This window comes from Callospermophilus lateralis, chromosome 1 (genome assembly GCF_048772815.1).
Source record: "Callospermophilus lateralis isolate mCalLat2 chromosome 1, mCalLat2.hap1, whole genome shotgun sequence".
Taxonomy (NCBI): domain Eukaryota; kingdom Metazoa; phylum Chordata; class Mammalia; order Rodentia; family Sciuridae; genus Callospermophilus; species Callospermophilus lateralis.
Window position 1 is genome coordinate 81809760 of NC_135305.1, and position 14662 is coordinate 81824421.

At 38.2% G+C, this 14662-nt stretch overlaps 1 protein-coding gene across 3 annotated transcripts in view; it reads right to left on the reverse strand.

The window, feature by feature from the left end:
- Osbpl3 (oxysterol binding protein like 3) overlaps window positions 1-14662 on the reverse strand; it is a 181294-nt gene that overhangs the window by 87675 nt on the left and 78957 nt on the right. For all 3 annotated transcript variants that reach the window (XM_076835440.2, XM_076835420.2, XM_076835430.2), the window contains exon 2: window positions 3387-3631. In XM_076835440.2, the coding sequence (XP_076691555.1) occupies window positions 3387-3479 (93 nt within the window). In that variant the 5' untranslated portion in view covers window positions 3480-3631. The remainder of the gene's footprint in view (window positions 1-3386; window positions 3632-14662) is intronic.

Here is a 14662-nt window from a genome sequence, read left to right on the forward strand (position 1 = left end):
GAACTCAGAGAGTCAGACAGTAGGGTGATGTTCCCAGGGACCAGTGGCTGGAAAAATGGGGAGACGGCCAAAAGGTTCAAAGTTCCAGTTAAACAGCAAGAATAAATTCTGGAGATTTACTCTACATCACAGTTCCTGTAGATAATAACACTGTGTTCTATGCACTTATCCCTGCAGATTCTGCATCTCTGGCTTCAACAAACGACAGACTGAAAATATTTGAAAAAAAAAAATTGTCTGAAAACACACAGACGTTTTTCTTGTCTTCATTCCCTAAACAATACAGCCTAGCAACTGTTTATACAGAACTTATATCACACTAGATATTATAAGTAATTAGAGATGATTTAAAGTACCCAAGAAGATGTGCTCAAGCTATAAGCAAATATTATGCCATTTTATACCAGGGGCTTGAGCAGCCTCAGATTTTGGTATCTGTGGGGTTTTGGAATCAATACTCCTATGGATACTAACTGTATTTGAAATTTGCTATGAGAGTAGATCTTCAACATCCTTACCTCAGACACACACAAATAAAACTATGTGAGGTGATGGATACATTAATTAGCTTGACTATGTCGTCATTTCACAAGGTATACACATATCAAAACAACATGCATACACTGTAAATATACACAATTTTTATTTGTCAATTATACTCTAATAAAGCTGGAAGGAAAAGATCATGACAAAATAGTTTAAACATCTCCATAAAGTAGAAAACAAATAGAAATGTAGTAGGCAAGGGTATTCGATAGCTTATTTCTGTGGACCAACAGGGCTAAAAATGTCCCCAGGAAAAGGTTCAGACTCACCACCAGAATTCAATGAAGAGGGAAGCCCCCCAACACAGTGAAAGGGGGCTTTAAAACTCTGCTTGCCCAGGGAGGTGGGAGGAGGCAGACAGTCTCTCAACCAGACTGGGCCACACTGACTAGTGGCCTGATGGTTGACCTTGAATAGTCCATCACCACCGTGGAAGAGCAAGCCCTGGCTGCAAGCATAAGACTTGGTTCCGGACCAAGGTTCTTGCGGTAGGATACAGGCAACATCAAATCCCTAAATGGGTCAGGGTGAGTGCAGAGAAAGAATCCATAGGAAACAAACATAAGATAAGGCTCTCACAGTAATTCCAAAGCACATAAGAAAAACTAACACCACAAACTACGGCCAATAAAAATCAACATCAGACGAATCCCCTTCAGCCGAAAGGAAAAGAGCACCCTGGAAATGACTTTACGCTGGTGTTTTAAAAGCTGCGAGGAAGTTGTACAGATAATATTCAGCTATGTTTTAACATTCTTCAAATTAAATTTCTTACTATGGAAATTTTGAACTTTTACACATATAACTTGTACTTTCCAGTGACGTGGCTGGAAACACAGTGTCATCACCATATTTAGCAACCAAAAGACCACCAGCTCCGGCTGCGTTCACTCAGAGTGGTAGCGAGAACTTGTGAGGTCCCTGTACCCTGCGACAGGCTGAAGGACAATCAGAATCTCGTCCCAGCCCTAGGTGGAATTGACATGGACTGCCCATGTAGGGGAAAACTCAAGTCTATCCTGGGTCAGAACACTCTTCATTAACAGAGGCTAGGACAGCAGATGGCCCAAGTAAATGGCTCCTAAAAATTAAACATGAGCATTATAACTAAATTCCGACTAAAGAGGAATTAAACATTAAATTCTCTACCTTCTCTGCCACACATGAAATATAAGTGTTTACATTTATATTGCAATATCACACTCATATTAAAGTGGGAGATCTTAAATATAGAAGATGACCATTGGATGAATCATTGACCAAACCTTCAAAGTCAGAAAAAAGTTGAGTCATCAAGCATACCTCTTTTTACCCTTTGTGATATATTTTTTACCCTTTATGATATAACCTCAAAAAAAAAAAAAAGAACAAAAGAAAGAAATATGAAAACCAAATTGCTTTCAAACACACTGAAAAAAGTTCCAGCAGTATCGAGCCTTCGAATGTCATGGAACGGCTCCAACTCCTCTGGCGTTATCAGCACCTGCTACTTCAATGAATCATGTTCTCTCCCTTTATCAAAGGACACAATAGATGCTACTAGGAGTAAAGGGAATGGGGTGGGTAAGGAAAACCACACATTCTGCTCTAATCCCAACCAGAATTTTGGCCTAGGGAGAGAAAACCCCTGTGGAAGTTGGCAAAGCAGGTAAGCATAGTTAGCTTCATGAAAATTGAACTCCAGAGAGCCCTGGGGCATTAGCCAGTGACTAAATTTAGTCTTTTTTTTCAAACACAGACAAATTTAACAAAATGCCCTTCTAAATCCCTCAAAGGAGATCTTGGAGGGCTCCCCAGTGTCAAGCCCATAGCAAACTCTAATTTGCCTAGAATCAGGGATTCGTGGGTAGCAAGTCCCCTGTCCCAGGCAATGTTCACATGGAAAGACCCATGCTGATGTGACATAAAAGTATGGACGTGCCTGAGGTGGGAGGCTGCTCAATTGTAGCTTTTAAGTCTGGAAGTGAGCACACTTGGTGATTGTTAGGCCAGAATTTCCCATGGGGCAAAAGCAATGCCAACAGAGCCAGAGTACTAAAAAGGCTCGGAGACTCCTCAGGTTGTAAATCCAGCATTTTGGCATCCTCTTCTCTATGTATGTGAACGAGGAAGACTCATAATGATTAATGTGCATTTGCTGCCTTTGATTGAAAACCAGCAGATCTTGCCAGCAGACATTTATTAGAAAGAAAACCAAGAAACAACATAAGAATTACCTGACAGTTATTTAGGAGTTAATTATTCAGTTCTCTGTTTTTGTGTGTTCTTTCTCCTACTTAATTCCTTTTAACCATTTTTTTTTTTTTCTGTTGATTAGGTTCCCTGAACTCACTAGTAAAGTAAATCAAATGAGTCTTAGTTATCGTGGGCAGTCTGTGGTTACAAGCTGTCATAAAAGGTTTGGTGAGGGGAAGGAAGTGGGGGTGGATATTCAAATTACTGGAAAAGTGATTGTTGTTTATCTTGGTTAGCAGGGTATACAGTGGGGCTCTGGGGCCAAACACAACCTTGGTTTCTCATGTGCTCTTTACTAGCTGTGTGTCCCTGGGCAAGTAACCTGGTCTGAGTCAGCTTCCTCACGGGGCAAATGGGAATATTAATACTTACATTGGTGGGCAGTTGTAAAGATTGAATAAAATAATACAAAGAGCCGAGGAGAGTTCTTTCCACCAGCTAGGCACACAAGCTTAATGATTCAAGTTGTGTAGAATTTACTCTCCTCACACAGTGAACAAGAAAACAAATATTCTTATACTGAGAAAAGGATTTCCCAAGCAAATGTACACATTTTAACACATTAAACTTCCTGGTGATTTAAATGTGCAAGAGTCAAACTTTACCTGTCGACTTCCCTGCTTGGAGGAGCAGCTACTTGTGCTCCTTGAAGGTGAGACCAATTTCTGGGACACACCAAGGTTCTTTTCATCACTCATTGTGAGCAGCTGGTCAGTCACTTGGCCTCAATGCAATCAAAATGCCATCAGAAGACAGAGGAGTTGAGAGTATGGAGGTCCCACACAGGTAGACAGGTCAGCTCTTATCCAGTGTGCTCAAAAAGCATTTTTAGACGGCCCAGAGGAAATCCCTAAAACCAAAAGAAAAGCAATTAGAGAGAAGTCAGAGACCTAAATGTCTTCTCTAATAAATCATGTAAGTGTCTTCATATTACACATTACAAGGCCTTGATGCTTAGGTACAGGCTATCAAGGAAAAATGTTTCACACTTTCCTCGTATTGGTGATTTTGTATAGGTGGTTCTTCATGTAGTTCTGTAGGACGACAGGCTTAAGAAGGTTAATATGGAAATTTGAGACACATACAAAATCAGTATCATAAAAAATTCCAAGCCACAATGAGACATCACTTCACATCTACTATGATAGCTATAATTTTAAAAAGAAAGATAAAAACTAGTGTTGTGAAGGGTGTGGCGAAATTGGAACTCTTAGGTATTGCTGGTGGGAGCAGAAATTGGTACATCTATAGCAAAAAACAGTTTGGTGGTCACTCAAAAATGTAAACATAGAATTATCATATGATCCAGCAAGTCCATGTCTAGGTATGTATCCTAAAAACCTGAAAACGGGATTCAAACAAAAACTTGTAGACTACTTCTCATGGCCACGTTATTCACAATAGCCAAATGTGGAAATGATCCAAATGTACATCAAATGATGAATGAGGGACTAAATCTGGGAAAGTCATACAATGTAAAATTATTCAGATATTAAAAAGATACACATTCTAACACAGGGGAACCTTGAAACACCATGCTCAATGAAACAAGCCTGACACAAAGACCACATATTACATGTTTCTATTTATATGACATATCCAGAGTCAGCAATCTGTAGAGACAGGAGGGTGATTAGTGGTCACATGGGGGTAGGGGGGGCAGTGATGACGGCTTACTGGAGTTTCTTTTGGGGATGATGAAAATGTTCTGGAAATAGATAGTTGTGGCAGGTGAACAATATTGTAATAGTACAAAGTGTCATTGAATTACACCCTTGAAAGTTTTTGAGAAGATGAATTTAACATTGAGCATATGAAACTACAATTTTACAAAATCCCTGTGTTTTCAGAGAAAAACCCACATAAATACAGTTATCTTACATTAGACAAAGGCATCAAAAACATACATTGGAGAAAAGATAGCCTCTTCAACAAATGGTGCTGGGACAACTGGAAATCCATATGCAACAAAATGAAATTAAGCCCCTATCTCTCATCATGCACAAAACTCAAAGTGGATCAAAGACCTACAAATCAAACCAGAGACACTACCCAAATCTCCATCATGTCAGATTAGGCCCCCACTTAAGACTCCTATAGCGCAAGAATTAAAATCAAGAATCAATAAATGGGATGGATCCAAACTAAAAAGCTTCTTCTCAGCAAAAGAAACAATCAGTGAAGTGAATAGAGAGCTTACAGAATGGGAACAAGTTTTTATCACATGCACATCAAATAGAGCACTCATCTCTAGGATATATAAAGAACTCAAAAATCTTAACACCAACAAATAACCCAATCAATAAATGGGCCAAGGACCTAAACAGACACTTCTCAGAGATTATATATAATCAATCAACAAATATATGAAAAAATGTTCAATATCTTTAGCAATTAGAGAAATGCAAATCAAAACTACTCTAAAATTTCATCTCATTCCAGTCAGAATGGCAGCTATTTAAGAGTACAAACAACAAGAAGTGTTGGCGAGGATGTGGGGAAAAAGATACACTCATACATTGCTGGTGGGACTGCAAATTGGTGCAGCTAATATGGAAAGCAGTATGGAGATTCCTTGGAAAACTGGGAATGGAACCACCATTTGACCCAGCTATCCCACTCCTCGGTTTATACTCAAAGGTCTTAAAAACAGCATACTACAGGGACACAACAGCATCAATGTTTATAGCAGCACAATTCACAATAAATAAATTGTGGAACCAAACCTAGATACCCTTCAGTAGATGAATGGATAAAGAAAATGTGTATATATACACAATGAAATATTACTCAGCTTTAAAAGAGAATAAAATCATGGAATTTACAGGTAAATAGATGGAGTTGGAGAATATAATGCAAAGTGAAGTAAGCCAATCCCAAAAAACCAAATACCAAATGTTTTCTCTGATATAAAGATGCCAATTAATAATGGAGATGGTGGGGGGCAGAGCATGGAGGAATACACAAACTTCAGATAGGGCGAAGGGAAGGGAGGGGGCATGGAGGTAGGAAAGATGGTGGAATGAGATGGACATCATTACCCTAAGCACAAGTATGAAGACACGAATGGTGTGACTCTTTGTGTTCAACCAGAGACATGAAAAATTGTGCTCTATTTGTGTAATATGAATCAAATTGCAATCTGATGTCATATATAACAAATTAGAATAAATAAAATAAAAAATTTAAAACAACAAACAAGAACATTTAAAAGAAATTTTTTTTTTTAAACAAAACAAATCCCTGTGCTTTGGAGATTTGTTCTCCCAAAGGCTTTTCTTCTAAAAAAAAAAAAAAATCTGTAACATGATATAACAAAAACTGTGGGGACAAGCAGAAATTTCCACATCTATTATCATATCAATAATTAAAACAATGACTATTGACTCCATACAACCTACTGCCAAGCACTACATTAAGGACTCCCACAAATGCTGTTTCATTTAACCAATAGGCTGATGGGAGAATATTATCTCTATATGGAGAAGACAATTGAGTCTCTGTGAAATTGTCACCTGCCCAATCACACAGCTGGCTAGAGGCTGAATCAGGGCACTATCCTAGTCCTTTAACCATGGTACTGGAAACTGGCAAGCCCCAAATTAGCCAGGTATGGTGATAACAGCTGTTACCCCATCTTGGAGACCTGGAAGCTGGGGAGAAAGATATAGGAGGGAGAATACCATGAGTCAGAGGCAACCCCCACCACCCCTGCCCAATTCCTTTCTACAGCACAATACCAATCTCCCAGATGGCAACCTGGGGTGGCAAAGGCAGTGACCAGGAAGGACAGGGAATACCCCTTACAAGTGGTCACCTGGGCCACTACCTGCCACCTCTGCAGATCTCAGAGTCTTATCTGATGGAGGCCTTCTCGGTTTTCAGAGAGGGGAAACCCCAGAATTATCACCTCCATCCACAATGTAAGGGTTAAGGGTAACTAATATATTTAGTTTTGGCTTCAGAAGGCCAGGGATATTTATTTAACACACTAAGTTCCAGTAAGTTCTACAACTTTCCCATGCATATTAATAATGCTAAAAGAAATTTATTTAATCCATCCAGTTACTGTGTTCACTGAGTGTAATTTTAAAAGAAGAGCCAGGGGCAGTGGCACAGCCTGTAATCCCAACAGTTTGGGAGGCTGAGGAAGGAGGATCACAAGTTCAAAGCCAGCCTCAGCAACTTATTGAAGGCCTATGCAACATAGTGAGACCCTGCCTCAAAAAAATAAAAAGGGTTAGGGATATAGCTTAGTGATTGATCACCCTGGGTTAAATCGCCAGTACCTAAATAAATAATATCAAGTAACTGTCCAGGAACCAGCTAGTTAGGTATCAAACTTTTGGTTAATTATTAAATACTAAAATCCCTATGCCTTCTCTGATATTTAGATCTTTAAAAATGAGTATGTTAAAGCCATAAGCTCAAACCAAAACAATGAGGAGAAATATCTAAATCTCAGAAAGAAAATTAAGGTACCTATAGCCATAGAAGTCCACTGCCATCTAACTCTCTCCACCAAACACCCCCTCAAACCCCCACCCCCACCCCCACAATCTGTATCTATTACATGTTGGATCCAATCATAAATAAGAATAAAAGCAGCAAAGTAACGTCAGTCTCTCCATAAAGTTAGCTTTACTTATGAGAACATCACTAAGGGTACCTGAATTAGGAGCAAATTAATCTAGTTTAAAACTTATAAAAGGAGCTGCAAAGATATATTAATTTAATAACAGTGTTGGCTGCTGCTGTTGCAAGGAGGAGAAAAACCAACTTGAGAGAAACCATGAATGACTGAGAATGTGAGTGTGTGTGTGTGTGTGTGTGTGTGGGTGTGTGGGTGTGTGGGTGTGTGTCTGAGAAAGCATGCGTGTGTGTGTGTGTGTGTATGTGTGTGTGTGTCTCTGCCACCATTGCTACAACATATACAAGGTGGATGAGGATTTCTGTTTGTGTGGGCAAGTTTTTTGTTTTGTTTTCTTTGCAGCTGAAGCTCTGATAAGGAAGAGTATGGGGCAAGAGGAGTGTGTGAATTATGAAACAGGGTGAGAGAACTGGGCAGTGAAGCCCAAGTCACAGGAATTCTGAAACTGTGCCAAAGCAGAACCAGCACAACTGCCACCCCCAAACCCTCCCTTAGAGGCAACTGATAAAAAGGGTCTTCTTTATCTCTTGGCCTTGTCAACTTCAGAGAGAATAACTACAAGGCTGTGCGCAGGCCAAACTGGTACTCATCCAAGTTGGCATTTAGGGTTAAGGCCTCTGCCAGCACTGCAGCCTCCCTCTCCTCCTCCAGGGAAGCTCTTCCCATATCCATCTCCAGGGCAAAGCCCTGTATTATTGCCCAGGAAAATGCATCTATTTCAACCCCCAAATCTTTCTGCTAGTCTAACTAGAAATTTAGTTAAAATGGCCACATGAGGTCATTTTAAAGGGCAAAAGAAGTTGAGTGCCAGAAAAAAGGTTACAATTAAATGGGACAGAATAAAGAATGAGGGCAGCAGTAGCCCAAGTATGAGGAATCCCAGGCACCAAGGTGGCCACTAGGACACAGGCAGCCATTGAATCCACCATAGAAGACTTTGAAGGACAAAGGACTTGGCAGGAGTCCTCAAAAGAAGGGGTGTCCTCTATTCCAAATAGCCATCTTCACTGTGCTAACCTAGAAAAATGATGATGACAACATTTCTTCAGAGGAGTGTGGGGACAGGATCCCAGGCCACTGATTCAGGGATCTAAGATAATGAGGTGCGTGCTTACGAAAGACCTGTGTGGTTCTCATCCCTGCCCAGCGACCCTTCAATGGCAAACCTCTAATTCAAGGAGTTTGCTGGTTTGAACAAAATAGAATAGCTTCCCTGCTCACAGACTGTGAACAACTTCAGGATGATAATTTATTTCCACCAGTCTTCTGAGGTATAACTTTGATATGGTAAAGTGCACAGCTCTTAAGTGCACTACATTTATGCACATTTTCAAGTGCATGACTACCTTCCTTCCAAATCAAGTAAAAAAAAAATTCATTTCCAGCTTCTCCAGACAGTTCCTGGACCAGTAAATCTCTCCTGCAAGTCCTTGTTAATGTGCCTGGAGGGACTGAAAAGGTTTTATGGCTGCTTTTGTGCAACCTGTCTATTACAAGTATTTGATGTGTGGTGGAATTGAGTTTGGAGACTTGCTTTTATGCCAACACACCACCAGGTTCAAGAGTAGAAGACTCATAACTATCTCTTTCCTCTAAATCTAGGAGGCTACCACGCCCAATGTGAAAAACCAGATGCACTTAGGCCAAGTCAAAACCCAGAGATGAACTGGGTCCTTTCTACCATTGACACCTACACCTGTGATAAGTGATGGGCCAGGCCCTGGTGAAACTTGGTTTTTCAGTTAAAAGACAATAGACACAGACTTTCAAAGATCTACCATCCTGGGGCTCCCATTAGGGAAAGAGAATGGATTTCTATTTTTAAAAAAATGGATATTGGTATTAGTTCTTTAAAGGTCTTGTAGAACTTGGCTGTGTATCCACCTGGTCCTGGGTTTTTCTTGGTATTTTTTCAAAGAACCAACTTTTTGTTCTGTTAATTTTTTCAATTGTTTCTTTTGTTTCAAGATTTTAGCTCTGGTTTTAATTATTTCCTGTCTTCTGCTTTTGGTGTTGATTTGTTATTCTTTTTCTAGGGTTTTGAGATGTAATGTTAGGTCATTTATTTGTTGACTTTTTCTTCCTTTAAGGAATGAACTCCATGCAATGAACTTTCCTAATACCAATACTCTTCAATTTATTTCAAGAAATAGAAAAAGAGGCAGCACTTCCAAACTCATTCTATGAGGACAATATCACCCTGATTCCAAAACCAGGCAAAAACACATTAAAAAAGAAAACTTCAAGCCAATATCTCTAATCAACATCAATGTAATAATTCTCAATAAAATTCTGGCAAATTGAATACAAAAACATATCAAAAAGATAGTGCACCATGATCAAGTGGGGTTCATCCCAGGGATGCAAGGTTGGTTCAACATATGGAAATCAATAAATGTAATTCATCACATCAATAGACTCAAAGATAAGAATCATATGATCACCTCAATATATGCAGAAAAAATACAGCACTACTTCATGTTCAAAACACTAGAAAAATAAGGGATAACAGGAACATATCTCAACATCATAAAGGCTATCTATGCTAAGCCCCAGGCCAACATCATTCTAAATGGAGAAAAGTCGAAGGTATTCCCTCTAAAAATTGGAACAAGATAGGGATGCCCTCTTTCACCACTTCTACTTAACATAGTTCTTGAAACACTGGCCAGAGCAATTAGATGAAAGAAATTAAAGGGATACACATAGGAAAAGAAAAACTCAAATTAACACTATTTGCTGATGACATGATTCTATACCTAGAAGATAAAAAAAAAAAATTCCACTGGAAAACTTCTAGAACTAGTAAATGAATTCAGCAAAGTAGCAGGATATAAAATCAACCCCCATAAATTACAAGCATTTCTGTGTATCAGTGACAAATCCTCAGAAAGGGAAATGAGGAAAACTACCCCATTTATAATAGCCTCAAAAAAACATAAAATACTTGGGAATCAACTTAACGAAAGAGGCGAAAGATCTATACAATGAAAACTACAGAACACTAAAGAAAGAAATCAAAGAAGACCTTAGAAGATGGAAAGATCTACCTTGCTCTTGAATAGGCAGAATTAATATTGTCAAAATGACCATACTTTAAAAAAATGACCATACTACCAAAAGCACTGCATAGATTTAATGCAATTCCAATCAAAATCCCAATGGCATTCCTCATAGAAGTGGAAAAAGCAGTCATGAAATTCTTCTGGAAAAATAAGAGATCCAGAATAGCCAAAGCAATCCTTAGCAGGAAGAGAGAAGCAGGTGGCATCACTGTACCAGACCTTAAACTATACTACAGAGCAATAGTAACAAAAATAGCATGTTATTGGCACCAAAACAGACTGGTAGATCAATGGTACAGAATAGAGGACACAGAGACTAACCCACAAAATTATGATTATCTTAAATTAGACAAAGGCACCAAAAACATGCATTGGAGAAAAGATAGCATCTTTAACAAACGGTGCTGGGAAAAATGGAAATTCATATGCAACAAAATGACCATGCACAAAACTCAACTCAAAATGGATCAAAACCAGAATAAAACCAGAGACCCTGCTTCTAACTGAAGAAAAAGTAGGCCCTAATCTCTGTCATGTCGGATTAAGCCCTCACTTCCTTAATAAGACTTCTATAGTGCAAGAATTAAAATCAAGAATCAATAAATGGGATGGATTCAAACTAAAAAGCTTCTTCTCAGCAAAAGAAACAATCAGTGAGGTGAATAGAGAGCCTACAGAATGGGAGTAAGTTTTTACCACACCCACATCAGATAAAGCACTAATCTCTAGGATATATAAAGAACTCAGAAATCTTAACACCAAGAAAACAAATAACCCAATCAATAAATGGACAAAAGACCTAAACAGACACTTCTCAGAAGATGATATACAATCAATCAACAAATATATGAAAAAATGTTCAACATCTCTAGCAATTAGAGAAATGCAAATCAAAACCACTCTAAGATTTCATCTCACTCCAGTCAGAATGGCAGCTATTATGAATACAAAGACCAATAAGTATTGGTGCGGACGGATGTGGGGAAAAGGCACACTCATACATTGCTGGTGGGACTGCAAATTGGTGCAGCCAATAAATATGGAAAGCAGTATGGAGATTGCTTGGAAAACTGAGAATGAAACCACCATTTACCCAGCTCTCTCTCTCCCCCAAAGGATTTAAAAACAGCATACTACAGGGACACAGCCACATCAATGTTTATAGGAGCACAATTCACAAGAGCTAAATTGTGAAACCAACCTAGATGCCCTTCAGTAGATGAATGGATTAAAAAATGTGGTATTTATATACAATGGAATATTACTCAGCAATAAAAGAGAATAAAATCATGGCATTTGCAGATAAATGGGTGGAGTTGGAGAATAAAATGCTAAGTGAAGTTAGCCAATCCAAAAAAAAAAAACAAATGCCAAATGTTATCTCTGATATAAGGAGGATGATTCATAGTGGGGTAGGGAGGAGGAGCATGGGAGGAATAGAGGAACTCTAGATAGGGCAGAAGGGTGGGAGGAAAAGGGAGGGTACATGGGGTTAGAAATGAATGTGGAATGTGATGGTCATGATTATCCAAAGTACATGTATGAAGACACGAATTGGTGTGAATTATACTTTGTATACAACCAGAGATATAAAATATTGTGCTCTATATGTGTAATATGAATTGTAATACATTCTGCTGTCATGTATAAATTTTTAAAAAATAATAAAAAAGATATAAAAATGGGGAAGAATAAATGGCCATCAATGTATGGCACAGGTTGATTTTAAGATTTTTTTTGTGATGAAAAACATTTTATTCTGTTCAAAATAGACATCTGAGAGTTCTTAGTTATGGGCGCTTTAGGTAGGAGCTTCACCTGTATATCTGCAATTCAATCGTAGTTGAGATGATTGAGATGATTTCTAAAATAATAATAATAATAATAATAATAATAATAATAATAATAATGCCTGCAGTTACAAAAATCCAATTATCATGGTTAAAAGGATTACATTTTTCAGCACAGATGCAAACAAATATAACGTCCCTCTAATTATCAGACAGTATAAATTTTGTTAGTATATATTAGAGTTCTGACCTGTTTGTTTTCTCCTGCCATTTCTGTGTTAAGATTTTTTTTTTTTTAATACAAAGTTTCACTTAGAAGACACCATTTGGAAAAAGATGGAAAGGATAAATAGATAGACAGACAGATAGATAGATAGATAGATGACAGATGATAGATAGACAGATAGATGACAGATGATAGATAGATAGATAGATATAGATATACCACAAATGTACGTTGGGAAGGGGCCAGACCTGGTCTAAACTGGTGCTTCCTTATTACAAACTCTGCATCTTGACAAATGCACTGGTAACTTTTTTTCCTGTATAAAATGGGAAATAATAATATCTACTTCTCAGAAAATTGTGAGGATTAAATGAGAAAATGAAGACAATGAGTAGAATAACCACCCAACAGATGTGAATTCCATTTTCTCCTCTCCTGGCATATGCAGCCCAAGATAAGAACCTATGCCCCTCTTTCAAACAAAAACAATTATGGATTCTATAGAATTTTAAAATATCTGTATCTGCCAACATATTAACATTTTCCCAAATCCATACCACAAGTGTGAACAGACTTTTTAAATCATTAAAACAGCATGCTTACTTTGGATGAAGGCAAATGCAGAAATTTAAAAGCCACATAATTCATTACCTTTGGATGTTTTTAAAAGCAACTTAATATTAACTAGTAGATTGGGAACAGTGGCATAGAAAATAGCTATTTATTAATCCACTAGACTGGGGGTCTATACTTGGTTTGGTTTGAAAATAACTCTCATGAAGATCACGAGGCACATAGTTCTAATTAATTTTCAATTTCTCAGTAAAATGGATAAATAAATTATGTCCTGAATTACCACTAAAAAATTGATAATGGGATATCCATTTATGGTTTATGGTAAAAGTAATTATTCTAATACTAGATATATACCTTTTTAGAAATGGTAGCCTCTGAAACACCTTGATCTCAAAAACATTACATGATCAGAAGTAGGGCTTTGAATATTTGGCTTCCGGTGCCTCAGACCAGAGATTCAGGATCAGAAATATCTAGAATGTTCTAATTATAATAACCTCAGATACATACAAGTGACCCGGGACCTCTGTGTGAAGCACTGGCAGATCAGGATCAATGGTCTGGTAGAGAGAACCAATATCTGACTGTTGTGGGGGATGAAGACTGAAGCTCAGAATCCAAAGAAGTTTTGACTCCTATACCATTGAGGACAAACAACTCCCTGACAGAACATTTTTACAGTAATTGCTTTCCCTTGCGAAGACGGCGGTTAAGAGCCTAAAGATTCAAATGCTTTCTCTCTGTATTGTCCACACTTTGTTGAGCATGCATCACAACGCTGACTACATATTGGAATTATATAGAAAACTTTAAAAATGCTGATGGCTAGGCCACATCCCTAATATCTTTATTACCTTGAAATCTATGGTGGGGCCAGGTTTTGGTGTTTCCAACACCTCACAGGTGATTATGGTGCAGAACCAGGGATAAGAGCCACCATTACATGGTCTAAAAAGTAATGTGTGCACCTAGCTCTAGCCAGATCATCCAAGGGTTGAATCTTCCAATCTTTAAGAATTGATTTTCCTATACTGACCTCTGGGTTTATGTCCTTGACCTACAATGAGAGAAATTATTAAAAATAAATAAATAATCAATCAACCCTGTGATACTGGGATTTTTTTTCCATACAGATCCTACCTGAGACAAGTTCCTGGGCCAGAGAATGACTCTCCCCCCTATAAACTTGAAGAAATAAGACATGCTCCATCTGTGGTATTTTTATGATCTAGTAACCTAACCACAAAAGGAAACTAGGGTAATTCTGCACATCTTGTCTTAACCTAAACTGAGTCCCTTCCTACATGTGAACTCACTTATTTAGTAATAATGCACTCAAGAATTTTGCAGCAGATGGACAGAATCCATCAGTATGGAGTTATGATTCTGACCTCTGGATGCCTGTCAGAATGTCTTCAGGCTTGGGCTGGGGGTGTAGCTCAGTGGTAGAGCTCTTGCCTAGCATGTGTGAGGCACTGGGTCTGATTCTCAGCACTGTATATAGAAAGATGATAGATAGATAGATAGATAGATAGATAGATAGATAGATAGATAGATAGATTCTACCAAGGAC